This window comes from Leucoraja erinacea, chromosome 5 (assembly GCF_028641065.1).
Source record: "Leucoraja erinacea ecotype New England chromosome 5, Leri_hhj_1, whole genome shotgun sequence".
NCBI classification, from domain to species: Eukaryota; Metazoa; Chordata; class Chondrichthyes; order Rajiformes; family Rajidae; genus Leucoraja; species Leucoraja erinaceus.
Window position 1 is genome coordinate 15,510,271 of NC_073381.1, and position 27,747 is coordinate 15,538,017.

The 27,747-nt window shown below is 46.0% G+C and overlaps 1 protein-coding gene across 14 annotated transcripts in view; it reads right to left on the minus strand.

Annotated features, from left to right (window-relative positions):
• Window positions 1–975: 975 nt before the first annotated feature.
• znf451 (zinc finger protein 451) overlaps window positions 976–27,747 on the minus strand; it is a 49,601-nt gene continuing 22,829 nt past the window's right edge. For 4 of the 14 annotated variants that reach the window (XM_055635058.1, XM_055635061.1, XM_055635059.1 and 1 more), the window contains 14 exons: window positions 27,530–27,656; window positions 26,454–26,613; window positions 25,267–25,414; window positions 21,418–23,054; window positions 20,342–20,512; window positions 16,333–16,463; window positions 14,412–14,598; window positions 12,803–12,889; window positions 11,115–11,198; window positions 8,248–8,331; window positions 7,310–7,393; window positions 5,803–5,886; window positions 3,832–3,915; window positions 976–1,700 (listed from right to left, as the gene is read on the minus strand). In XM_055635058.1, coding sequence (XP_055491033.1) covers window positions 1,654–1,700; window positions 3,832–3,915; window positions 5,803–5,886; window positions 7,310–7,393; window positions 8,248–8,331; window positions 11,115–11,198; window positions 12,803–12,889; window positions 14,412–14,598; window positions 16,333–16,463; window positions 20,342–20,512; window positions 21,418–23,054; window positions 25,267–25,414; window positions 26,454–26,613; window positions 27,530–27,656 — 3,115 coding nt within the window. In that variant the 3' untranslated portion in view covers window positions 976–1,653. The remainder of the gene's footprint in view (window positions 1,701–3,831; window positions 3,916–5,802; window positions 5,887–7,309; window positions 7,394–8,247; window positions 8,332–11,114; window positions 11,199–12,802; window positions 12,890–14,411; window positions 14,599–16,332; window positions 16,464–20,341; window positions 20,513–21,417; window positions 23,055–25,266; window positions 25,415–26,453; window positions 26,614–27,529; window positions 27,657–27,747) is intronic. The other 10 variants (XM_055635063.1, XM_055635062.1, XM_055635064.1 and 7 more) reach the window with 10 other exon arrangements.

Below are 27,747 nucleotides of genomic sequence, written 5' to 3' on the forward strand. Positions count from 1 at the left end.
CGAGCCTTGCGGTACCCCACTTGTCACTGCCTGCCATTCTGAAAGGGACCCGTTAATCCCTACACTTTGTTTCCTGTCTGCCAACCACTTCTCTATCCATGTTAGCACTCTACCCCCAATACCATGTGCCCTAATTTTGCCCACTAATCTCCTATGCATCTACCGAATAACGTGAAGAATTATCTGTGTATTCGTACTTTCAGGAATCAGTTTGAGATACAGCACAGAAGCAGGCACTTTGGTCACCAAATAAGTGCCGATCAGCGATCTACGTACACTAGCACAATCCTACACACCAGGGGACATTTACAATCTTTACAGAAGCCGATTAACCTACAAACCTATATGTCTTTGGAGTGTGGGAGGACCCGGGGGAAACCCACGCGGTCATGTGGAGAATGTGCAAACTCTGTACAGACAGCTCCCGTAATCAGGATAGAACCTGGGTCTCTGGCGCTGTAAGGTACCAACTCTACCGCTGTGCAACCCACTGGCCATCAGGGAAAATTCAATTGGCTGATCATTGCCCAGTCCACTTCCCATTGGCAGCTCTGATGGAAATAAATGGCAACAGTGCTGTCATCTTTACCAGTAACGTACCACTCAGAAACAGACAATGTTGAATGGGGGGAAGGGGAGGGGAGGGATCTTCTCCTTGGTGTTTAAGTGGACACACTTAAGATGCCTACTCCCACCAGCTCTGTGCTTCCCAATCATACTTATTCCAATGCAAGTCATTATACAGTTTCAGCTTTATCTGGTTTTCCATACAACGCAACATTACTGCCTTAACTACCCAACTGGCTGGCACTGTTCACGTGGCATGGGCGCTGTCAGTGGGCATCAGCTGCCAAAGTTCAAGAGGTTCCACGAGCACAGTTTGTGCACCAGGGCTGGATGATTAGACAGGATCTGGGTTTTGATTTGCACCACAAACGTGCATGTCATGGCCACGAACCACCAGCCGACTCAAAATGGAGAACAAAAACAAATTTTATTTTTCAAGCTATCAACCAGATAACACACTGATTAAAGAATTTCAATTATGTACAACATAAGAAAAAAATATATATATAAACACACTTTTATAAGAAAAGCCTAGTCTTAACTCTCACGGGAGTATGTTTGGAAATGAAGACAGACTGGCAAAGGGCAACATTGCAGAATTGAAATGTTACCACAGCAGTTTTCAACAGAATGGATCACTCAAATATCTTTAAGATCGTTCCTTTCAATGAGGAAAAAAAAACTGTGAAAAAGAATCTCTCATCTGTGACTAAGAGTTTGCAGAGTCGACATCCTGCTGCAAATGAATGGTATAAGGGACTGCTCCAACCAGCCGTGTTCCTCAGCTTCCCATCATCAAGACCACATGGTAACCACGCACTTTAATCTAATGCATGTTTAACACGCACATTATGGTATACAATTTTCTAGGTTTCCTATTTTTTCTTAATTGTTACTTTAATCTGCAACAAAAAAACTCTTGCTTGACAAGCCAAAAAGATCCTTAATTCTTTCCAGCACAGTTGGTCTAACTTGGAAGGAAGGTGCACTCTTTAACGTCTTCTGGTGTCGGGGATGGCCATCTTGTCCAAGCGTTTGGCCATCTGATCTGCCGAGAGTTTTGCTTCACTTTCCATTAGGCCAACGTTATCTTGCTTCCATGGTTTGCAAAATGGCTTCTTCCATTTTGGCATCTAGAGATAAAAGATAGTAATTTTATGCATATTCACCTGCTCCCCCACATCATCCAAAAGACCATACACTAGAGAAGGAAGCTGCATGGCCCACTGTGTCAGCTTTGATAGGGCAAGCTAATTAAACCCAATTCCACGAGCAGACTCTGCCACAGATGGGATGGAAGTGCCGGGAGTGGGAGGGGGGGGGGGGGGGGAAGTGCTTGGTTTGGTCCTTCCATGTTTACACTGAGTATCTGTATCGTCTTGTTGCATGGTCCTATCGTGATTTCCCTAATAATGATTTCTAGTTTGTAATGCCCCTGTCCCACTTAGGAAACCTGAACGGAAACCTCTGGAGACTTTGCGCCCCACCCAAGGTTTCCGTGCGGTTCCTAAGTGGGACAGGGGCTTTACAAACTAGAAATCATTATTAGGGAAATCACGATAGGACCATGATAGGGTTTTGTCAGTCTCCCTACCTGCTTCCACTACCTGCAACCTACGGCAACCACCTGCAGCCTCCGGGAACCGCACGGAAACCTTGTGTGGGGTGCAAAGTCTCCAGAGGTTTCCATTCAGGTTGCCTAAGTGGGACAGGGGCATTAGGCTTTAGTTTCCCAATGTAAATTCTACAACCCTAACTTTTCTTGAAAATTAATAACCCTGTGAAAAGTTGGCAGTCAGAATTGCTGATTCCCTCTGAAGAGCTGGTTACCAGAGAAAGCTGGATTTTGGAAATGCCAGACGACTACGTTTTTTCTGCGGTAATTTAGAATTCTGCTACGTTACACCACATGAAATATTCCTTCAATAGCCATAGATTTTTGCCCAACAAGACTCTAAACTACTTATTTTAACTTATGTATAAAATGATTTGAAGTTCAAACTAATGTAGCTTGTTACCCTGCTTCTAATGCCCGCAATCAATCTTTTCCATTTCCTCACATATCCCAAGCAGGTGAGTATAGAAGTTGGGATGTAATGTTAAAATTGTACAAGGCATTGGTGAGGCCAATTCTGGAGTATGGTGTACAGTTTTGGTCGCCTAATTATAGGAAGGATGTCAACAAAATAGAGAGAGTACAGAGGAGATTTACTAGAATGTTGCCTGGGTTTCAGCAACTAAGTTACAGAGAAAGGTTGAACAAGTTAGGGCTTTATTCTTTGGAGCGCAGAAGGTTTAAGGGGGGACTTGTTAGAGGTTTTTAAAATGATGAGAGGGATAGACAGAGTTGACGTGGAAAAGCTTTTCCCACTGAGAGTAGGGAAGATTCAAACAAGGGGACATGACATGAGAATTAAGGGACTGAAGTTTAGGGGTAACATGAGGGGGAACTTCTTTACTCATAGAGTGGTAGCTGTGTGGAATGAGCTTCCAGTGAAGGTGGTGGAGGCAGGTTCGTTTTTATCATTTAAAAATAAATTGGATAGTTATATGGATGGGAAGGGAATGGAGGGTTATGGTCTGAGCGCAGGTATATGGGACTAGGGGAGATTATGTGTTCGGCACGGACTAGAAGGGTCGAGATGGCCTGTTTCCGTGCTGTAATTGTTATATGGTTATTGCTGGATGCGACCAAATCTTACTCTTTGCATTTCTAGACATCCTTTCTGTCGTCAAGTCGCTAGAACATTCCATGTCGTCATTTTCTTTCCACATTAGTATGCCTAGTTTGAAGCAGATCTTGCCCTTTCCAAAATGTCATGTATTGTCTTGTAACCACTTTCCCCTGCACCCTGTGTGCAAGTTTCATAGAAACATGGAAAATAGGTGCAGGAGTAGGCCGTTTAGCCCTTCGAGCCTGCATTCAATATGATCATAGGTACACAAAAATGCTGGAGAAACTCAGCCGGTGCAGCAGCATCTATGGAGCGAAGGAAATAGGCGACGTTTAGGGCCGAAACCCTTCTTCAGACTCCTACTTCAATATGATCATGGCTGATCATCGAGAATCAGTACCCTGTTCCTGCTTTCTCCCCATATCCCTTGATTATATTAGCCCCAAGAGCAAAATCTAACTCTCTCTGGAATACATCTCCTTTGAAATAATAAAATAATCTCCCACCCATTGGAATAAGTATTTACAGTTGGCTACATAATCGTGACTAAGATATATTTACTAAACATGTATAAGTAGAGCTTGTGTACCTTCTTCAGTATCATCCTGCTTCGTCTTGGTCTCTTGCAGGCTCAGTGCCAGTGTTTTCTGAAGAGCTTCATCTTCATCACTGCCTAGAGCCCAAAAAAAAGAGTTGAGAGTTGAGGAGCCACAATCCCAGAAGAAGATTTTGAGTTGCCCGACTTGGACCTGCTTCGCACAATGACACACCTTGTCTTCATTGATTTGGATAACAGGGCGAGGCTTCTTCAACCATTTACCCAGACAACCAAGGCAAGTTTTTCTGGGGCTTTCAAGGTCTGTTTTGCATTTGAGAAACTGACCATGAAAGTCCCAGTGCACTGAAAATACTTATGTTTATCCAGCCCAGGTGCTGATGTTGGCTCTTCATGAAGGCAGACCAACCCTCCTGGCTTCCCTTCACATCTATTACCTTCTCTCACCTGTACAATGTAATCTAGAACAAACTTCTCCAAGTACAAGCAGTCTGAAGAAGGGTTTCGGCCCGAAACGTTGCCTATTTCCTTCGCTCCATAGATGCTGCTGCACCCGCTGAGTTTCTCCAGCTTTTTTGTGTACCTTCTCCAAGTACAAACCCTGCAGATGGATTTCATAGCCTCGTAACCCTTAAAATGTTTCTCCTGCCTCCTGTTTAGGTTAATGTTGTGCTAAAAGCAAAATGCTGAAGAAACTCAACAGGTCAGGCAGCAGCTGCGGAGGGAAATGCACGATGACGATTTGGGTCGGGACGCTGCTTCAGATTGATGGTCCATTTCAGCTTAGGTTTATTATTATCACGTGTCCCTAGGTACAGTTTAAAGTGTTGCCTTGCATGCTATCCAAAGGGATCAGATATACAATCCAAAAATACAATCAAATCAAACTCCAGCACAATAGGTAATGGGGAGGATACAGATTGCAGAATATAGTTCTCAGCATTGTAGCATATCAGTTCCATAGACAAAGTCTAATGACCACAATGGGGTAGAGGTGAATTGGACAGTAACCTCACTTATGGAAGGACCAGTCAGAATGCCTGCAACAGAGAGGAAGAATCTACTCGAGTCTAGTGGCACGAGCTTTTAAGCTTCAGCACCTTCTGCTGGATGGGAGCAGGGAGGAAGAATGACCGGAATGGGACAACTCCATATTGGATGCTTTTCCAAGGCAGCATGAAGTGTCGATAGAGTCCATGGTGAGAGGTCTGGTTTGTGCTGGACTGGGCTACGTCTACAACTCTACACTCTCTTGTAGTCTTGGGCAGAGCTGTACCAAATCATGCTATGATGCAACCAGACACAATGCTTTTGTGTATAGGAGCAGGGAGGTTCTACCGCAGTTGTACAGGGTCTTGGTGAGACCACATCTGGAGTATTGCGTACAGTTTTGGTCTCCTAATCTGAGGAAGGGCATTATTGCCATAGAGGGTGCAGAGAAGGTTCACCAGACTGATTCCTGGGATGTCAGGACTTTCATATGAAGAAAGGCTGGATAGACTCGGCTTGTACTCGCTAGAATATAGGAGATTGAGGGGGGATCTTATAGAAACTTACAAAATTCTTAAGGGGTTGGACAGGCTAGATGCAGGAAGATTGTTCCCGATGCTGGGGAAGTCCAGGACAAGGGATCACAGCTTAAGGATAGAGGGGAAATCCTTTAGGACTGAGATGAGAAAAACATTTTTCACACAGAGTGGTGAATCTCTGGAATTCTCTGCCACAGAAGGTAGTTGAGGCCAGTTCATTGGCTATACTTAAGAGGGAGTTAGATGTGGCCCTTGTGGCTAAAGGGATCAGGAGGTATGGAGAGAAGGCAGGTACGAGATACTGAGTTGGATGATCAGCCATGATCATATTGAATGGTGGTGCAGGCTCGAAGGGCCGAATGGCCTACTCCTGCACCTATTTTCTATGTTTCTATGTTTTCATTCGTGAAGAACATACTTTTTTTAAATCACAAAAAAAGGCTGTATTAAAATTAAAAATTAAGTACGCGTATACCTTCTTCAGTAACATCCTGCTCCATCTTGGTCTCTTGCAGGCTCAGTGCCAGTGTTCTCTGAAGATCTTCATCTTCATCACTGACTAGAGTCCAAAAAAATGGGAGAAAATGTTTGAAAGTTCTGCTTGCTTAAAACATGTGCCTCTGTCACACTAATAAACACGAGTAGGCCACTCCGCTCCTCACATCGGCTCCATCATTTAGTAAAATCTGGTTGTAATCCCTCTATTTTCTAATATAGGTTAGAGCTGGAGCAACTCAGTGGGTCAGGCAGCATCTGTGGAGAAAGAGGATGGGTGACCATTGGGTTCAGGTTGGAACCCGTCTTCAGACAAAGTAGAGGGGGCAGAACTGGAGATATGCAACAGCCAGATCAAATCAGTGCCAGCAACAGATGACCAAGGAAGGCTGGAGCCCACAATGGTCCATTGTTGTCTGGGGAAGAGGTAGTTTTTATTATATTTCCTTCCCATTAACATTTGAACAGCTGAAGTTGAGAAGAGGAGCCACAATCCCGGAAGAAGATATTGAGTTGCCTGACTTGGACCTGCTTCGGACAATGACACACCTGGTCTTCATTGATTTGGATAACAGTGTATTTACCCAGACAACCAAGGCACGTTTTTCTGGGGCTTTCAATGTCTGTTTTGCATTTGAGAAACTGACCTTGAACGTCCCAGTGCACTGAAAATACTTGGGTTTATCCAGCCTGGATGTGATGTTGGTTCTTCATGAACCCTCCTGGCACCCCTTCTCCTGCCTCCTGTTTAGGTTAATGTTGTACTAAAAGCAAGATGCTGAAGGAACTCAACAGGTCAGGCAGCAGCTGCCGAGGGAAATGCACGATGACGATTTGGGTCGGGACGCTGCTTCAGATTGATGGTCCATTTCAGCTTAGGCTTATTATTATCACGTGTACCTAGGTACAGTTTAAAGTGTTGCCTTGCATGCTATCCAAAGGGATCAGATATACAATACAAAAATACAATCAAATCAAACTCCAGCACAATAGGTAATGGGGAGGATACAGATTGCAGAATATAGTTCTCAGCATTGTGGCATATCAGTTCCATAGACAAAGTCTAATGACCACAATGGGGTAGAGGTGAATTCGACAGTACCCTCAGTTATGGAAGGACCATTCAGAATGCCTGCAACAGAGGGGAAGAATCTACTCGAGTCTGGTGGCACGAGCTTTTAAGCTTCTGCACCTTCTGCTGGATGGGAGCAGGGAGGAAGAATGACCGGAATGGGACAACTCCATATTGGATGCTTTTCCAAGGCAGCATGAAGTGTAGATAGAGACCATGGTGAGAGGTCTGGTTTGTGCTGGCATGGGTTACGCCTACAACTCTCTACACTCTCTTGTAGTCTCGGGCAGAGCTGCCCCAAATCATGCTGTGATGCAACCAGACACAATGCTTTTCATTAGTGAAGAACATACTTTTTTTTTAAATCACAAAAAAAGGCTGTATTAAAATTAAAAATTAAGTAGAGCGTGTGTACCTTCATCAGTGTCATCCTGCTTCATCTTGGTCTCTTGCAGGCTCAGTGCCAGTGTTTTCTGAAGAGCTTCATCTTCATCACTGACTAGAGTCCAAAACAAATGGGAGAAAATGTTTGAAAGTTCTGCTTGCTTAAAACATGTGCCTCTGTCAGACTAATAAACACGAGTAGGCCACTCCGCTCCTCACATCTGCTCCATCATTTAGTAAGATCTGGTTGTAATCTCTCTTTTTTCTAAGGTGGACACAAAGTGCTGGAGTAACTTAGTGGGTCAGGCAGCATCTGTGGAGAAAGAGGATGGGTGACCGTTGGGTTCAGGTTCAGACTGAAAGTAGAGGGGACAGAACTGGAGGTTTGAAACAGCCAGATCGAATCAGGACCAGCAACAGATGACCAAGGAAGGTTGGAGCCCACAATGGCCCATTGTTGGCTGGGGAAGAGGTCAGTTTTGCATTTGAGAAACTGACCTTGAACGTCCCAGTACACTGAAAATACTTAGGTTTATCCAGCCCAGGTGCTGATGTTGGCTCTTCATGAAGGTAGACCAACCCTCCTGGCTTCCCTTCACATATATTACCTTCTCTCACCTGTACAATGTAATCTTGAACACATTTCTCCAAGTACAAACCCTGCAGATGGATTTCATAGCCTCGTAACTCAGTCATTCAATGTGATCATGGCCGATCATCGAGAATCAGTACCCTGTTCCGGCTTTCTCCTCACATCCCTTGATTCCATTAGCCCTAAGAACTAAATCTAACTCTCTATTGAATACATCGCCTTCGAAATAAAAGATAAAATGATCTCCCACCCATTGGGATAAGTATTTATGGTTATCTTAAATCAAATTGAGCTTGTTGTCACTGTTGGCTAGATAATCGTGACTAGGATATACATTTACTAAACACGTATCAGAAATTAAGTAGAGCATTGTGTACCTTCTTCAGTGTCATCCTGCTTCATCTTGGTCTCTTGCAGGCTCAGTGCCAGTGTTTTCTGAAGAGCTTCATCTTCATCACTGACTAGAGTCCAAAAAAATGGGAGAAAATGTTTGAAGGTTGTGCTTGCTTAAAACATGTGCCTCTGTCACACTAATAAACACGAGTAGGCCACTCCGCTCCTCACATCTGCTCCATCATTTAGTAAGATCTGGTTGTAATCTTTCTTTTTTCTAAGATGGACACAAAGTGCTGGAGTAACTTAGTGGGTCAGGCAGCATCTGTGGAGAAAGAGGATGGGTGACCATTGGGTTCAGTTTCAGACTGAAAGTAGAGGGGACAGAACTGGAGGTTTGAAACAGCCAGATCGAATCAAGGTCAGCAACAGATGACCAAGGAAGGTTGGAGCCCACAATGGCCCATTGTTGGCTGGGGAAGAGGTAGTTTTATTTTATTTCCTTCCCATTGATATTTGAACAGCTGAAGTTGAGAAGAGGAGCCACAATCCCAGAAGAAGATATTGAGTTGCCTGACTTGGACCTGCTTTGCACAATGACACACCTTGTCTTCATTGATTTGGATAACAGGGTGAGGCTTCTTCAACCATTTACCCAGACAACCAAGGCACGTTTTTCTGGGGCTTTCAGTCAGTTTTACACTGAAAATACTTATATTTATCCAGCCCAGGTGCTGATGTTGGCTCTTCATGAAGGCAGACCAACCCTCCTGGCTTCCCTTCACATCTATTACCTTCTCTCACCTGTACAATGTAATATTGAACAAACTTCTCCAAGTACAAACCCAGCAGATGGATTTCATAGCCTCATAAATCAGTCATTCAAAGTGATCGTGGCTGATCATCGAGAATCAGTACCATGTTCCGGCTTTCTCCTCGTATCCCTTGATTCCATTAGCCCTAAGAGCTAAATCTAATCCTCTATTGAATACACCTCCTTTGAAATAAAAAAATAAAATGATCTCCCACCCATTGGAATAAGTATTTATGTTTATCTTAAATCAAATTGAGTTGTGGTCACTGTTGGCCAGCTAAACGTGACTAAGATATACATTTACTAGACACTAGACTATGTGGGACCCGTTGGGTCCCTGTCACACAGGAAGCCTGGTCCCCCAACGCAACCCGTTAACCAATGCAATATTCCACCACTCACCTGTTCCCCCAATGCAATCTACCCACCCAACGCAATATTGAACCACTCACGCATAGCCCCGAACTGCGCAAGCACGGGTCATTCCCCCTCATCCCCCAGCAGCCCCCCTCCTATTCACCCTCCCCCTTATTCCTCTCCTCCTCCCATTCACCAATTTCTCCCTGACCTCTCCTTTCCCCCATCCTGTCACTCCCACCCTCCATCTCCTCTCCCTACCCCCCTCCTATCCCCCCCACTCCTCACCCTCCTCTATCCTCCGCACTATCCCTCCTGACCCCCTCTGCCCTCCTTTCTCCTTCCTATCCTCCTCACTCCCCTCTCCCCCTCTCCCTCTATCCCCCCCCTATCCTCCCCTCCCTCCTTCTCCATCCCCCTATCCTCCCTCCCTCCCGAGTTTTAGTTAAAAATTTACAGCTTATATTTAGTGTCAAATTAGGCTTGCCTTAGGTTGTGCGGTGTTCCTATAACATTGTCTCCCAAGTGACAGGCAGAGAAGGAGCTAGTCAAATCTTGAAGTGAGATGCCCAAATGACCACTGTTTATGGGGGGAGGAGGCAATAAAGGAAGAGAGAAATAGCCAGCCCCAAAGCTTTTGAAGGGGATGCCTTAACAAATGAACTATGTTTATGGGGGGACCCCTTCTCCAAATCCCCAAAAAGAGAGCTAGGGTGGTCTATTTGGAGATAACGCAAATGGCCAATGTTTTTAGTATATCTTGTACCATGTAAACAAAAGGTTTGATGTGATGCATTCTGTGGAAAACTTTTCCGGTACCTTCCTCTCCCTCCCCAGGATCTTTCCACTCTCCTCCTCCCCTCCCTCCTTCTCCATCCCCCTATCCTCAGTCACTCCCTCCATAAAAATCAGCATCTGCAGCTCCTTCCTCCACAAGTCATTCATTGTTAGCTGTGGTTTAGAAGACGGAGGGACAGAGGGGGGGGGAGAGCGCATGAGCATGTGTGTAGGTGCGTTACTCAAACTCCGCGCAAAATGCTCGGCCACCCTGCAACCCGACTCTCCCTCCCTCCACCCACTCCAGCTCACCGCTCGGCCCAGTGGGGGGGGGGGTGGAGTTGGTGCTCGTCACAGTGAGCACGAGTTATGATGAGCTGGTGCAGAAGATCTCCTCCGAGAAGGCTGTGAGGGTGAGTTACCGCAATGGCGGGGGCAGAGTATACACGGCACGGGTAGACGGGACCGCCATTGCCGCAGAGGACGGGCAGGGGAGAGGGGTGAGTGATGAGGGAGAGAGAGAGAGAGACGGGACGGGACCACCGAGACCCCTCCCCCGCGACTGCCGCCGGTGGTGGGGGAGACGATAGACAAGATACAGTGAAGAGGGGAGAGAGGAGTTTGTGCGTGAGGCGGGACAGGCTGCTGCTGGTGGGGCAGGAAGGGGTGTCGCCATCCCGGCCGTGGTATTGACTGACAGAAGAAGAATCCAACCTGCGTGGCGCTGACTTAAGGAATCTGCGCACGCGCGTTTTTAAAGATATTTAAACATCGATAACTGTTACAATATTCCACCGATCAGAACAAAGCTGGTTGCAATCGCAGCACAGGAGAATGGGGAGTGACCTGGCGAAAAATCGTGCCGTTTTTGCACAAATAGAAAAACCCCGCAAACCAGAAGAGCACGAGATCAGAGTTTTAGTTATGTATGGATGTATCCGAAATTAAGTAGAGCTTGTGTACCTTCTTCAGTAACATCCTGCTTCATATTGGTCTCTTGCAGGCTCGGTGCTAGTGGTTTCTGAAGAGCTTCATCTTCATCACTGACTAGAGTCCAAAACAAATAGGAGAAAATGTTTGACAGTTCTGCTTGCTTAAAATAAACAATCTAATAAACACGAGTAGGCCACTCCGCTCCTCACATCTGCTCCATCATTTAGTAAGGTCTGGTTGTAATCCCTCTAGTTTCTAAGATGGACACAAAGTGCTGGAGTAACTCAGTGGGTCAGGCAGCATCTGCGGAGAAAGAGGATGGGTGATCGTTGGGTGGGTTCAGGTTGAAACCCGTCTTCAGACTGAAAGTAGAGGGGGCAGAACTGGAGATATGCAACAGACAGATCAAATCAGGACCAGCAACAGATGACCAAGGAAGGTTGGTGCCCACAATGGTCCATTGTTGGCTGGGGAACAGATTGTGGTAGTTTTATTGTATTTCCTTCCCATTGACATTTGAACAGCTGATGTTAAGAAGAGGAGCCACAATCCCAGAAGGCATCCCTTCTCCTGCCTCCTGTTTGGGTTAATGTTGTGCTAGAAGCAAGATGCTGAAGGAACTCAACAGGTCAGGCAGCAGCTGCGGAGGGAAATGCACGATGACGATTTGGGTCGGGACGCTGCTTCACATTGATGGTCCATTTTAGTTTAGGTTCATTATTATCACGTGTACCAAGGTACAGTTCAAAGTTTTGCCTTGCATGCTATCCAAAGAGATTAGATATACAATACAAAAATACAAGGTAGACAAAAATGCTGGAGGAACTCAGCGGGTGAGGCAACATCCATGGAGAGAAGACGTTTCGGGTCGAGACCTTTCTTCAGACTGATGTCGGGGAGGTGGGGCGTAGGCTTGTGGGAGAGCTGGGAAGGGGGAGAGGGAGGAGGGAAAAAGCAAGGACTATCGGAAATTAGAGAAGTCAATGGTCATAAACTACCCAAGCGAAACATGAGATGCCGTTCCTCCAATTTGCGCTCTGCTTCACTCTGGCGATGGAGGAGGCCCAGGACAGAAAGGTCAGATTCTGAATGGGAGGGGCAGTTGAAGTGCTGAGCTACCGGGATATCAGGTTGGTTAGTGCGAACTGTGCGGAGGTGTTGGGCAAAGTGATTGCCCAGCCTGCGCTTGGTCTCGCAAAAATACAATCAAATCAAACTCCAGCACAACAGGTAATGGGGAGGATACAGATTGCAGAATATAGTTCTCAGCATTGTAGCATATCAGTTCCATAGACAAAGTCTAATGGGGTAGAGGTGAATTGGACAGTACCCTCGCTTATGGAAGGACCATTCAGAATGCCTGCAACAGAGGGGAATTAGCTACTCGAGTCTAGTGGAACGAGCTTTTAAGCTTCAGCACCTTCTGCTGGATGGGAGCAGGGAGGAAGAATGACCGGAATGGGACAACTCCATATTGGATGCTTTTCCAAGGCAGCATGAAGTGTAGATAGAGACCATGGTGAGACCGTGGTTTGTGCTGGCATGGGTTACGCCTACAACTCTCTACACTCTATTGTAGTCTTGGGCAGAGCTGTCCCAAATCATGCTATGATGCAACCAGACACAATGCTTTTCATTTGTAAAGAACATACTTTTTTTTTTTTTAAATCACAAAAAAGGGCTATATTAAAATTAAAAATTAAGTAAAACGTGCGTACCTTCATCAATAACATCCTGCTTCATCGTGGTCTGTTGCAGGCTCAGCGCCAGTGTTTTCTGAAGATCTGCATCATCATCATCACTGTCTGGAGTCCAAAACAAAAAAGAAACCCAACAGTGAACATACTGCAGTGCCTTGGTCCAATGGTAACCAGAAGAACCTTCCACAACCTTCCATCTCTGGTCCCGTATGCAAATAACCATTTGCATTCACACAACCTCTGTCACTTGTGAGGAAGACATTTTCAAGCCCAATTCATCTGCTAGCTCCCTTGATCTGAAGCTCGGAATTTCAGTCACACGGGAAGATTAGAAAATCTGGATCTATTTTCCTCCCGGTTGTTGATCGTGTGAATTCTGGACAGGGTTGTCTAACACAACAAATTGGTTTAACAAAAACAAGCATGATGTTAAAATGTTCTCATCATTCCTCAGATTTATTGGCAAAAGAAATGGGGAAGGGGAAGAAAGACATAGAAACATAGAAATTAGGTGCAGGAGTAGGCCATTTGGCCCTTCGAGCCTGCACCGCCATTCAATATGGTCATGGCTGATCATCTAACTCAGTATCCCCGTACCTGCCTTCTCTCCACACCCCTGATCCCCTTAGCCACAAGGGCCACATCTAACTCCCTCTTAAATATAGCCAATGAACTGGCCTCAACTACCCTCTGTGGCAGAGAGTTCCAGAGATTCACCACTCTCTGTGTGAAAAAGTTTTTTCTCATCTCGGTTTTAAAAGATTTCCCCCTTATCCTTAAACTGTGACCTGTGTTCTGGACTTCCCCAACATCGGGAACAATCTTCCTGCATCTAGCCTGTCCAACCGCTTAAGAATTTTGTAAGACTTTGATCATTTTTTCAACTTCAAGTTACTGGCTGTACAGATTTCCATGCTTAATTCTGCACTTAAATAGTCATCTTGTTTAGATGAATTTAGACACATAGCATGGCGACAGTCCCTTCGGCCCATCAGGTCCACACCATCCATTGATCACCCATTTTCACCCGTTCAATATTATCTCACTTTCTCATTCACACCCTACACACCAGGGGCAATTTGCAGAAGCCAATTAACCTACAAATCCACACGCCCTGGAATGTGGGTGGAAACCAGAGCACCTGGAGGAAACCCAGGCAGTTATTATGCCCCTGTCCCAAACTTTGCGCCCCACCCAAGGTTTCCGTGCGGTTCCCGGAGGTTGCAGGTGGTTGCCGGAGGTTGCAGGTAGTGGACACAGGTAGGGAGACTGACAAAAACCTCCGGGAACCGCACGAAAACCTTGGGTGGGGCACAAAGTCTCCAGAGGTTTCCGTTCAGGTTTCCTAAGTGGGACAGGGGCATTACGGGGAGAACATGCAAACTCCTCACAAACCGTACCCAAGGTCAGAATCAAACCCGGGCCTCTGGCGCTAAAGCAGCTGCACTACCAGCTGCACCATTGTGCCCCAGAACTTAAACCAAATAATCAAAAGTTCAAATATATTCAGACTTATCATGAGGCGTAATCAAGAAAGTACATCCAAATGGCAGTGTAAAATCATAGATTTATTCCAGTTAAGCAGTGGCACGGGTTTTAATTCTTCTTCTATCATTTTTTGCCCCACCTTTTCCAATATCAGATATACTATTCAATAAAGCACACATCAGCTCCCCTTCCATCTGGTGAGGATTCAAAACATGGCCTGGCCGCATAGTCTTCTTCAACTGGTTCTTCAATTCCTCGAAGCCCTTGTCTCCAGAGAGCACGGTGAAAGGGATGTGCTTTGGCAACTGTTCGTCCATTCGCCCGGCCTGCAGATGGACGGCAAGAACAAGGCGGACGATGGCATGGTGCAAAGATGAGGAAGGGTTGGAAAGCAGGAGAGAATAAAGTAAAAAAAGTTCACCAGCAATTGAAAATCACACTTTTAGGCAAAGTAGTTTAAATGGCACAATTCCAAGGGAGCACTTCAACGACAAAACTATTCCTAGAATGGGCAACACACCTTGGGTAATATCACAACAGTTAAAAAATATTTGGACAGGTACATGGATGGGTAACGTTTAGGGGGACGTGGGCCAAATGCAGGCAGGTGGAACTAGTGTATAGGGGACATTGTAGAAACATAGAAAGTAGGTGCGATCGACATAGGCAAGTTGGGCCACAGGGCTTATGTCCCAGCTGTGTGACTATGATACTTCAAGGGTAGCAAAATGGACTTCCTGGCATAGGACCCATGATGGAACCATTGGAGAAGCTGGTTTGCTTGGAATAGAGCAAGTTGGAATATTTAACAGCTTGATGGAACCATTGGAGATGCTGGTTTGCTTGGAATAGAGCAAGTTGGAATATTTAACAGACAGATTCAAAGTTACAAATGCTTATGAGAGCAGACAGGGAGAAAACTGTCAGAAAGTTGACACAGGAAATTTTGTGACTTCCGGAAAAGTTTAACTTCCTTGCCTGTGCTCCAGCAACATCTGGGTATAGTCCTCAGAAGGGCAGAAAAGTCCCACTGTGCTAATCAAAGAAAAGTGGGGTTCCCAACATCTAAATCTTCCTTTAAGCTTACTCATTATCACTGCTGCACATGGAAGCTTGGTGCGGACAAAATGTTTCACTGCAGTCAGGGTTATCATTGGCAACTAGAATTAATGAAAGGTGTCATACATCAAAGACAGATACAAAGTGCTGGAGCAACTCAGCGGTTCAGGCAGCATCTTTGGAGAAAAAGGATGGTTGACATTTCGGGTCAGGACCCTTTTCTTCAGACCGATAGTAGAGGGAATGGAACTGCAGGTAGGAAAAGGCCAAAACAAAACATGTCTGCGACAGATGACCAGGGTGGAGCCCGTAATGGCCCACTGTTACCAGGGGTGCCATGTACTAAATTCCTTTCACTTTCCACAGTTCTGCCATATATTTACATACATACACACACAGCTTCTAAATTGCTTCCTGCATTTCAATCCGTTATCAATGCAAATTGGAAAAATGCTGAAGTCCCTTGAATTGTCAGTTTTTTCTCTTAACTCCATATAATATAATATAACCATATAACAATTACAGCACGGAAACAGGCCATCTCGACCCTACTAGTCCGTGCCGAACACATATTCTCCCCTAGTCCCATATACCTGCGCTCAGACCATAACCTTCCATTCCCTTCCCGTCCATATAACTATCCAATTTATTTTTAATGATAAAAACGAACCTGCCTCCACCACCTTCACTGGAAGCTCATTCCACACAGCCACCACTCTCTGAGTAAAGAAGTTCCCCCTCATGTTACCCCTAAACTTCTGTCCCTTAATTCTCAAGTCATGTCCCCTTGTTTGAATCTTCCCTACTCTCAGTGGGAAAAGCTTTTCCACGTCAACTCTGTCTATCCCTCTCATCATTTTAAAAACCTCTATCAAGTCCCCCCTTAACCTTCTGCGCTCCAAAGAATAAAGCCCTAACTTGTTCAACCTTTCTCTGTAACCGACAACGTTTTTTTTATCAGCATTGATACACATTAAAGGAAGAATTTTTGAAACACTAACATGCATGCAGATGGCAAAATCAGCAGCATCCTTCCTCGCACTACATCGTGGATGAAGGAAAAAACATCCGGTATTGACAAGATAGTTGTAGACGGGACAGTTTTCCGGTGCTTTCCAGTTTGTCTTTCCACCTGAGTGCAAAATAAATTGAGATAGAAAGAAGAATACATGGATAAGAATAGTTTTTGCTCAGAGATTCAGCCCCTCAATCCAATACTCCCAGAGAGCACATCTCAGATGCTCATTCTCCGTTACATAAACATTACAACTACTTCACAGAGTCATGGAGTGATAGTGTGGAAACAGGTCCTTTGGCCCAACCAGCCAACATGTCCCAGCTACACTAGTCCCACCTGCCAGCATTTGGCCCATATCCCTCCATACCCGTCCCATAACTGCATTAGGACATTGTATTTTGTTTTCTCCTGGCTGTTTCAATTTCCTCCCACAACCCAAAGATGTGCTGGATGGTAGTTTACTGGTGGCAGGACAATGGCGTCATCAGTATTGGTGAGACCACACCTGGAGTATTGTGTACAGTTTTGGTCTCCAAATCTGAGGAAAGACATTCTTGCCATAGAGGAAGTACAGAGAAGGTTCACCAGACCGATTCCTGGGATGTCAGGACTTTCATATGAAGAAAGACTGGATAGACTCGGCTTGTACTCGCTAGAATTTAGAAGATTGAGGGGGGATCTTATAGAAACTTACAAAATTCTTAAGGGGTTGGACAGGCGAGATGCAGGAAGATTGTTCCTGATGTTGGGGAAGTCCAGGACAAGGGGTCACAGTTTAAGGATAAAGGGGAAATCATTTAGGACCGAGATGAGAAAAACATTTTTCACACAGAGAGTGGTGAATCTCTGGAACTCTCTGCCACAGAAGGTAGTTGAGGCCAGTTCATTGGATATATTTAAGAGGGAGTTAGATGTGGCCCTTGTGGCTAAAGGGATTAGGGGGTATGGAGAGAAGGCAGGTACAGGATACTGAGGTGGACGATCAGCCATGATCATATTGAATGGCGGTACAGGCTCGAAGGGCTGAATGGCCTACTCCTGCACCTATTTTCTATGTTTCTAGTAGAGTTGCTGCATCATAGTTCCAGCGATCCAAGTTCAATCCTGACCTCGGGTGTAGTCTGCCTGGAGTCTGCATGTCCTCCCAATGACCACCAGATGCTCTGGCTTCCTCTCAACATGCAAAGACACGAGGACTCAGTAAGTGGAGACTACTCTTGTGGCAGTGAGTGGGGCAATGTGGAAGAAGTTGACGGGGCTTTCAGGTGAACATGGGGTTCATGTAAATGGATGTGTGATTGTCAGCATGGACTTAGTGGGACATGGGAGTCATACAGCGTGGAAACAGGTTATTTGGCCCAACTTGCCCACACCGACCAACATGTCCCATCTGCAATAGTCTTACCTGCCTGCATTGGGCAATTCCCTATAAACCTGTCTTACCTGTGTACGTTGAGATAGTACCTGCAAAGGCCATTGAGCCGGTTTAGGTGTAGGAAAGACCTGCAGATGCTGGTTTAAATTGAAGATAGACACAAAATGCTGGAGTAACTCAGCGGGCCAGGGAGCACTCTGCAGAGAAGGATTGGGTGACATTTCGGGTTGAGACCCTTCTTCGGACTGTTTAGGTGTGATATTTGACCAATGACAAACACGATTACAATTGTTTGGAAGCAATAAACAGAGCCGACAGGATGGTTGGAGGTTGAGGTCACCTTCGTCAAGTTATTTGATAAAGCTACCAAGGACATTGGCTGTGCTAAATGGAGTTTTAAAATGCAAGTGGCGATACTTCCATTGTGCATCATTTCCGGGATGTGCAGGTGTGCAATGAGGAAAGATTAGGTTTGTATTCATTGGAGTTAAGAACGAGAAAGGAGCTTAGCGACGTCTGTTTGAACCAGACTCTGGGGTTGAAGGGGGACAAGAGGTCATAATCTAAGTATCCAGGGTTAGACTTGTAGTAAATAGATGACCAGAGTTCAGATAATCTAAGTTGTACATACTATCTTTAGGCCATGAAACAGGCCTTCTCAGTTAGATGCTATACTATACATTTTTGATGACAATAGGTGTCCTTCCTTGGCATCAAGGGCATATTTTTTGGATTTGTATTTGTAAAGAATATATTGTAATATTCTGAGATGAAAGGCTGGAGTGTGGAGGTAATGTGGGACAGCAGTCAAGACTGATACAGGCACAACAGGCCAAAAGAGCGTTTATATCCATCTATTTGGTGAATGATCAGCCATGATCATATTGAATGGCGGTGCAGGGCTCGAAGGGCCGAATGGCCTACTCCTGCACCTATTTCCCCCCCCCCCCCCCCCACCCTCCCCACTTGTGTTCACCTATAAACCTGCTGAGCTATGTCCTCTCTGCCCTCCTCTTTGCCTCCCCCCCCCCCCCCCCACTTTGTGTTTTATAACCTCACCACCTTTCTCCCACCCCCCTCCCAAATCAGACTGCAGAAGGGTCCCAACCCAAAACGTCATCTATCCATACTTCGGCGAGACCAATCATTTCGCTGAACACCTCCGCTCAGTCCGCCTTAACCTACCTGATCACTCGGTTGTTAAAAATTTTAACTCCCTCTCCCATTTCCACACTGACCTTTCTGTCCTGGGCCTCCTCCATTGTCGGAGTGAGGCCCAGCGCAAATTGAAGGAACAGCACCTCATATTTCACCCCAGTGGTATGAACCTTGACTTCTCTAATTTCAAGCAACCCTTGCTTTCCCTCTCTCTCCATCCCTCCCCCTTCCCAGTATTACTGTCTCCGGCTACATTTTATCTCTGTTTGCTTCGTTATCTTCTCCCAGCTAACAATGATCTATTCTACATTTTCCGTGATCTCGATTCCCTTTGTTCTATTTTCACACCTTACACTTATCTATGTATCCAGGGCAAATAAAATCATGGGAGACCCCTTCCACCCCTGCAACGGACTGTTCCAGCTGCTACGGTCAGGCAAACGCCTCCGTTGCCATGCGGTGAGAACGGAGAGGTTGAGAAGGAGTTTCTTCCCAGAGGCAATTCGGACTGTAAACGCCTATCTCACCAGGGACTAACTCTACAGAACGTTTTTCCTTCCATTATTTATTATGTAAAAGAATATGTGTGTTATGATTGTGTTTATAATTTGTTTGGTTGTTTTGTTGTTTGTCTTTTGCACAAAAGTCCGCGAGCATTGCCACTTTCATTTCACTGCACATCTCGTATGTGTATGTGACAAATAAACTTGACTTGACTTGATCTTCCTCTTCCCTGACATCAGTCTGAAGAAGGGTCTCGACCCGAAACATCACCCATTCCTTCTCTCCAGCGAAGCTGCTGGTCCCGCTGAGTTACTCCAGCATTTTGTGTCCTACTTCTGATGCGTTGAGTTACTCCAGCACTGTCTTTTGACTTATGCCACACGATGCCATGATTCTGAATGGTTAAAATAATGCAGGGATAGAAGAGGGTAGGTGGAAGCACAGTAGGCGAGAGGTTTGAATGTGCATTCAGAAACAGCTCAGAAACCAGACACAGGAGACTGAAAATGCTGTGCTAGGCTACTGCAGGAACACAGCTGCCTAGCAGGCACCGAGTCAGCAAGTGAAGTCATAAATAGACAGACAACATTTCGGGTGGAGGGAAAATGAACCAACAGACTGAAAGAGGATCCTGACCCAAAACGTCATCAGTTCTTTTCCCTCCACAGATGCTGCAGGGCCTGCTGAGTTCGTACAACAGTTGGTTTATAGCGCAAAATTAAACCCAGCAGACTTAGAAGAGGGAACAGGAGAAACATGTTCAAAGAGTTGTAGCTATGGAATCCATCTGCTGGGTTAGTACTTGGAGAAAATTGTTCATGATTACATTGGATAGAAGAGAGAAATCAGTAGGTGTGAAGAGATACCCAAGGGCACACGAAGAGTCAATGCCAGCATAGGCTGGACACAGTTAATCACTTGTAATGTATTTTTCGATCTCCACTGCAAAACTGACCTTGAAAGCCCCAGAAAAATGTGCCCTGGTTAAGCTGTCCAGGTAAATGGTTGAAGAAGCCTGCCCAATTATCCAAATCAATGAAGACAAGGTGTGTCATTGTGCGAAGCAGGTCCAAGTCAGGCAACTCAATATCTTCTTCCTGGATTGTGTCTTCCTTCTCAACTTCAGCTGTTCAAATGTCAATGGGAAGAAGAAAAATAAATATAATGTTGGTACTGGTGCAGTGACAACTTCACAAAGCTACTTTCAATCGACAAAGGTAGAGCAGCCCATTTGTTAATTTAGGAAAACTGCTGGCCCCACCATTCAGATAGATCCCATGTACTCCCACTGCTCTTGTAACACTGCCCACAGCTCCCACCTCCAGCAAGTTGTGGCCTAAAGATACTGGAGCAGAGAGAAGCGAGCTCCTCTAACTCACGAGGAACAAGGACAAGACTAATTAACCCCAAAATAGACACAAAGTGCTGGAGCCACTCAGCGGGCCAAGCAGTATCTCTGGCGAAACTCAGTGGACCACAGAAAAAGAACAGGCAATGTTTCTGGGCCGAGACCCTTCTTTCATGTCCGTGTTGCCAGAAGGGTTCCGATCCGAAACGTCACCCATTCCTTTTTCTCCACAGATGCTCATGACCCACTTAGTTTTACCAGCATTTTGTGTCTGTCTTCGGTATAAGGTCAGCACCCACAGATCCTACACAAATGAACCCGAGGGTGGTCATATATTCAGTGGAGCAAAATGAAAAGGCTCATTGATGCATGTACCCAAAGGAATATTAATATATCTGACTGAACATGGAGATATGGAGATGGATGTGGGGGGGGGGGGGGGGGGAGAGGAAGGAGAGATGAGGAGGAAGATAAAAGACGAGGGCACATTATAACTATTCTTGTCTGTAGAGGCTGTAGAACAGGTTACAATATGGGTACTTATCAACATGAGCGACCTCTCCTAGTTCAAGCCCTCGGCTTGCTACCTTTTCTGAACCATCTGCCCGCACAATAGCTGACTGCCCTGCATTTCTGAGGAAGAGTTGCTGGCAAGGGCTGGACGAGTGTAATACGAAGGCTACCTTTGCTCGCTGTGGACGTGCTTTGACTGGTCGAGGCCACGGCGTCATCGTCTTGCGGTGTCTGCTTGCCATCGTGACACTCTGCTCCTGCTGGGGGGATGCCGGCCTCGTCACTGGCCAAGGAGGAGCTAGGCGGCTGCGGCTGCTGCAAGGTGCTGTGCTTGCTGTGGTAGTGCATCTGGGCAGATTCACTGTGGTTAAAGGACTTGCCGCAGATGCATCTGACGACCGCCCCGGCCCCTGTGCCCCCGTGGACCTCGATCAGGTGCGCCCGGATGTCCTCCTGCACCTGGGACGTCACCTGACAGGACGGGCAGCGGAACCACAGCTTCCCCTGGCTCAGCAGGTTTCCCCTGCACCTGCGTTGATCCTCCACCCTCTGGCCCCTGGAGCTGAAGTGCAGCCGACACCCGCAGGAGTAGCGGGAGAGCCCGTCCGCTGCCTCCATCTCCGCCACCTTGTCGGTTGCAGCGTCGTCCCCGTGCTCCACAAAAACGTAATCCGTGCTGTGGAAGTGTTTGTAGTGGTCCAGAAACTCTCCTTCGGAGGTGAAGTCCATGTCGTCGCAGAGTCCGCAGAAGTACTTGACGCTGATCTGGCAGTCGTGCTGGTCGCGGCTGTGTCGGTACAACGTCTCCACCCGGTGGAAGCGCTTCTTGCAGAGGCCGCAGCTGTACTTGTGGAACTGGTGGCTGGCTAGGCAGCCGCAGTGCTGCGCCACGCTCTCCTCCGACTCGAACATCTCCTCACACAGCCTGCACTGCCAGGAGCCGCCACTCCCAGCCCCGGCATCCTCCGGCTGCGGGGCATCGGGGCCCGGATCCGGATCCGCCACCTCGCCGCCCGTGTCGTTCTCGCCAGCCGGGCTCCAGTCCGTCTTGGACGTGGAGGGCTGGTGGGGTGCGGGCAGCTGGGCCGCCTCCACCTCCTCCTCGTAGTAGTATGTGTGTCCATCGTGGAGCTCGGTGATGTGGGCCATCAGGTCGTCCCTCTGCAGCAACTCTGCCCGGCACAGCTCACACCAGAAGACGTAGTGGGTGAGGTGAGCGCCGCCGTGGCTGCGGCTCATGTGCAGGCCGATGATGCCGGCGTCCAAGACCAGCTTGCCGCACACCAGGCACTTGTGGTGGATCCCGTTGGCCGACATGATGTGCTTCTCCACCGCTTGCTCGCTGTCGAACCACTGACGGCACTCGCAAAACCACAGGCTGTCATTGCCGCTGCCGCCGCCGCCACCGCCCTCCACGTTCTCCTGCTTCACACGCACTCGGTTGCAGTCTCGCCGGCTCCTCTTGGAGGGGCTGGGAGCAGAGAGCTCCCCGGTGCCGGGGCCCGAATCATCCAAGGCTCTTTTGAAAGGAGATTTCTTCCTCCCTTTGGACTTCTCCAGGGTCATGCGGAGGTCGGAGGGGATCTTGCTCTTCTCGTTGAAGCGGCAGAACTCCACGATGGCCTTGTCCATGGTGTCGATGCAGTAGACGCTGTGCCCGTCCTGCTGGGTGTGCCGGCTGATCTGACCGTCATCCACAAACAGCCGGTTGCATTCCAGGCAGCGCCCCCTCACGCGGAATATGCCGGCTACCTGGCCGATATCCTTCGCAGACACAGCAACGGGGCCAGCCCTTCTGCACCGCGTCCTGCAAACAAAACAAATCCCATCAATAGGTTGTAGGTGGAGGTGGCCATCTCATCACAAACGCGGCAACTCTAGTATCAGAGGATGTAGCAACCTGCGGGTCACAGTCCACCCCCAAAACCGGCTTCCTCACAACAAACCCACTCCAACACCAAGCACACGTCATAACAACAGCCAAACTCGCTCTAACCATCGCCCATCAGCTGCCCAAACTCGCAACCCAGCCAGAAACAATTCAAACCACTTGTACGCTTATACTTCATCATAACATCAATTATCCATGTGCAACCTCTCATTCATTCTGCCCACTGCCCCTGTGTGCACCAAATAGCAACAGTTCTCAATGGACCAGCCTTGATCAGTGCAAAACCATGTGCACAATTGCAGTCTGAAGGGACTGTCACTTGGGCATCATTTGTGCGTAATTTACACAACATCATTTACGCGTCGTCACGTGCTGCGCGCATGGTACGCATTACACACGCATGGTGCGTGGTGACGTAGGCAGTGACGAGCAGTCGTGCACGGCGCTCCAGGAGTTTGGGATGTACAAAATCTTTGCGCGCCATCTGCATGACACGCAAATGACGCCCAAGTGGGACAGGGCCTTTAGTCCCAGTTGCCTATTAACTGTATCACACAAGGAAATCTGCAGCAGGGTCGAGAACAATGGTATGGCTCCTATGTACCACATAAAATGTGTAGGGGATAGGAATATGAAACCATGCGTCTCATACATTGCCATGCTTTCAATAAAGTTAGAACGTTCAATGATAATCACAGCTTTCAAATCAAAATGTTAAAGATGCCGTGTCCTTAGCTGAAACCAAATACTCCCTTATCCTCCTTTTCAAAAAGGTACAGTAGTGCATTGAAAAAAACTCAATGTCAGTTTTAGTTCAAGTCAACAACCTTTTGTAGTCAGAGATGTTACAGATTTTAAGTAGAAATAGGAACCATTCCTAACTTTTTCGTTTTGGTCTTAATTTAGTTTTCCACCATCTTTAGTACTTTGTTTACCCGATTAAAGCTGGTTTCTTAATCAAATAATGTGAAAGATATTATCTCAGTGATATAAACTGGGTTTTTTTCAGTCTAGTAACCTGCCAAAAAACACTTTTCACAAACAGTAACAGAATGCATCATTCATTTAGCCAATATCTGACATGTATTTGATCTAACCCTGCCCAACAAAAGTTTAAATGACTCTAGCTTCAATACTTTCACAATGCACAAGCTAACAGCTGTAACCAAACAACTACAGCTCATTACTAAGTAACGTCTCAAGTGGAGGTAACCCATTGGAGATTATCTACGGCTGCAAGAAATCTAGATTCTTGGAAGTCTAAACTGTGTATAATCTCAAAACTCTGAGATTATACACATTCAGTGAGCATCATAGAGGAGGGATGTCAGATACCACAGGAGCCTGGGCAAGGCCTGGAGAAATCTGACTGTTTTCACATCCCTGAAGAATGATGCAGTGAAGCACTTGTCTGGTGGGGTCAAGCACCAACACAATTAGACCAAACCACATTTATTCCAATTGTCAAAAAGCCAGCAGCGATGAAGTGTTAGACACCAGAGATTCCAGCAGCTATGCCACTGTAAACCAACCAGGGATTATAATGACAGTATATGAAGTGGAGAGGAAAGGTTAACTCAAATTAATGCTATGAATCAAACCAGATACAGCAGGGAAACAGGCCCTTCGCCCTCCTGAGTCTACACCGACCATTAATCACCCCTCCACACTAATTCTAGGTTATCCCATATTCTCCCCACTTCCAAAACACAAGCAGCATCTTATAGTGACCAATTAACGCATAAGCCCACAGTCAAAGGGAAAACGTGCAAACGCCACACAGATAACAAGCTGCTATTCAAGGTTCAATGGACGGACAGATGTTTTACGTCAGTGGAATTCCCTGCCACGGAGGGCAGTGGAGGCTAAATCACTGGATGGATTTAAGAGAGAGTCAGATAGAGTTCTAGGGGCCAGTGGAATCAAGGGATATGGGGAGAAGGCAGGCACAGTTAAATTGATTGGGGACGATCAGCCATGATCACAATGAATGGCGGTGCTGGCTGGAAGGGCCAAATGGCCTCCTCCTGCACCTATTTTCTATGTTTCTAATTCCAGGTGTTAACACCAGTTGACTGAATAGGTGGGTGAAGAATACAAGACAATTACACAGACAAAATCCACTCACCTGAAATGTGCTGTCAATTCTATGTGGGTACGCAGCATCTGTTGACAAGTTGTGCATTTAACCTGGAACGGAACTTCCTTACATAGAGAGATCAACAACTTCTTTGCATAGCTTGGAAAAGGAAGAGGACTAGGAGTTCCCTGCTCGCCTATTGGAAGGAAAACAGGAAAACAAATATTAGGATTCAGATGATTAAAAGTCAGAGTTTCACGTTAAGTCCAGTTTCAAATTAATTGCAGAAATCTCTGGAGTGGTTTTAACTGCTAAAAACCAAAATAGATTCCAGCCAAAACTTGCAACTTCCAACACTGAAAACATCAATGAACGAAGCATTCATCTTCTTTTTCTCTTTCTCTGTCTGTCTCTCTCTCTCTCTTTCTCAGAAAGAGTTAGTTATTAATGGATTGTTGTCATATTTAAGCTTTCCTGTTGTAAAAGGCCAATTGTAATGCATGATGGGATTTGGACAACTCCCATCGTGACAAGGGTTTTTTTTTTAACTCTTACAAGTTTTTTAATGTAAGTTGAAGAGGTTAATCAGATAAGAAGGGGCCCAGAGGATGCCATTGGGATGACTGGCTTTTGGCAACGAGTGAGAAACAACTCCTTATTTGGAGATGGATGATGGTTTTTGTACATTACATCATGCAATTGTTTTTTTATCTGTACGTATATAAACTCACGTTTTTCTGGTATTTCTTTGTGTGTGCTGCTGGAGATTCAGACGTGAAACTGTTGCCTCTGGGTCTCCAAGTCCACACCCTTCAGACGTTAAATGAAAGCTGTGTATGGTCTTATGAATTTGTACTTTGTCTCTTTTTAAGTGAACTTTTTCATCTCTCTCTCTCTCTCTCTCTCTCTAGAGGTGATGTTTCCAATATTTGCATTTTCAGACTCATCCCTGTCACTAGATGCCAGCAGGACACCTTATTACACATCAAGCAAAACAATCGAGACCGCAGAACCTTTCTATACATTAATTAAGATACTGATGTCCCACAAGCCAATCTCTTGTGACGCTCTACTTCATTGAACAAACATAATTTAAATTTACAATTTATTTGGTCAATGAAAGTCCTGCTCATGTTAAGAGCAGCATCTGTTGCAAGCAGCATTAGTTCAGTATTACACTTACAGGTAAAAACATCCATACACAACCTTTTCATTTGACACCCACCAAAACTTACCACTCAGTCTGTACCGCTGAAGAATGTGTTTTGCTTTGGTCATATGCCGCAAGCATTCGTCCCGCAGGTTAAACAGTAAATAGCAGCTTGGGCAAGCAAAGCACTGACAGATCTGTGGTTCAAGGCCACGTTGATGGCCTTCAGGGTTTCCAGAATCAACCTGCAAAATAAAATGCACAATCCTTTCATTAATTTGAAATTATTATAACACATTCTCTTCTAGTCCATCACAGGTACTGACCTCACGTCCAGGTTCAGGAGCAACGATCTATAGACCGCCTTGATCGATGGCCGGCACGGACTCGGTGGAACGCAGGGCCTGTTTCTGCACTGTATCTCTAAAGTCTAGAGTGAAGTTTAAAGTCTGTCGTGTTCCCATACCCCTGCTGCCCTTTTCATAGGAAAGACAAGTAATATCAGAGTATCTGGGCAAATGTGCAGATAGTGCACACGTCAGCTGATGAACACCAGTTGGGAATGGAATGAATGTCTATGGCTGCTGATGGGGTGCCAATCAAGTGGGCTGCATTAATTTGGTTTCTGTCAGGAGTCCTGAAAATACAACCTTGTGTGCACAAAACAAAGACAGTATTAATTTTATCTTACAAGCTTCAGCTTTTGGAAGAAAGACTCAAAAAGTTAATCAAGGTTAAGAACACTGACATAGTGCATGGGCATGGAGTTGGGGGCAAACAAGGGCAGAGTTTCAGTTTATGAAAAAGAAATGCTTGGAAAAAATCCAATGTTCTATGCAACAATTACACTTATCTGACCAGAAAGTTGTGAGTTTATGGAACTCCCTGCCACAGAGGGCAGTGGAGGCCAAATCATTGGATGGATTTAAGAGAGTTAGATAGAGCTCTAGGGGCTAATGGAGTCAAGAGATATGGGGAGAAGGCAGGCACGGGTTATTGATTGGGGATGATCAGCCATGATCACAATGAATGGCGGTGCTGGGTCGAAGGGCCTCCTCCTGCACCTATTTTCTATGTTACTATCAAGCAAGAACTGCATGGTTAAAACAAAGGGGCTGATGATTGCACGATATTACGGTAACAATGATTCATTTATTGTACCTTCAGAGCCAAATGTTCTTCATATTTCTGCAGGTTTACAAATCGCTGACAGCATGCAATACAAATATACGAAGTGGATGGAGACCCCTGTAGTGTAATAGTTGGATCACAAGGGGAATGGTCAAACCTTTAGTTTAAAATAAAAAGGAAAACATTTAAAATTACCATTAAGTCTGAAATGCACTTCAAGATAGACTAGAATCAGGGGAGCAGGACGC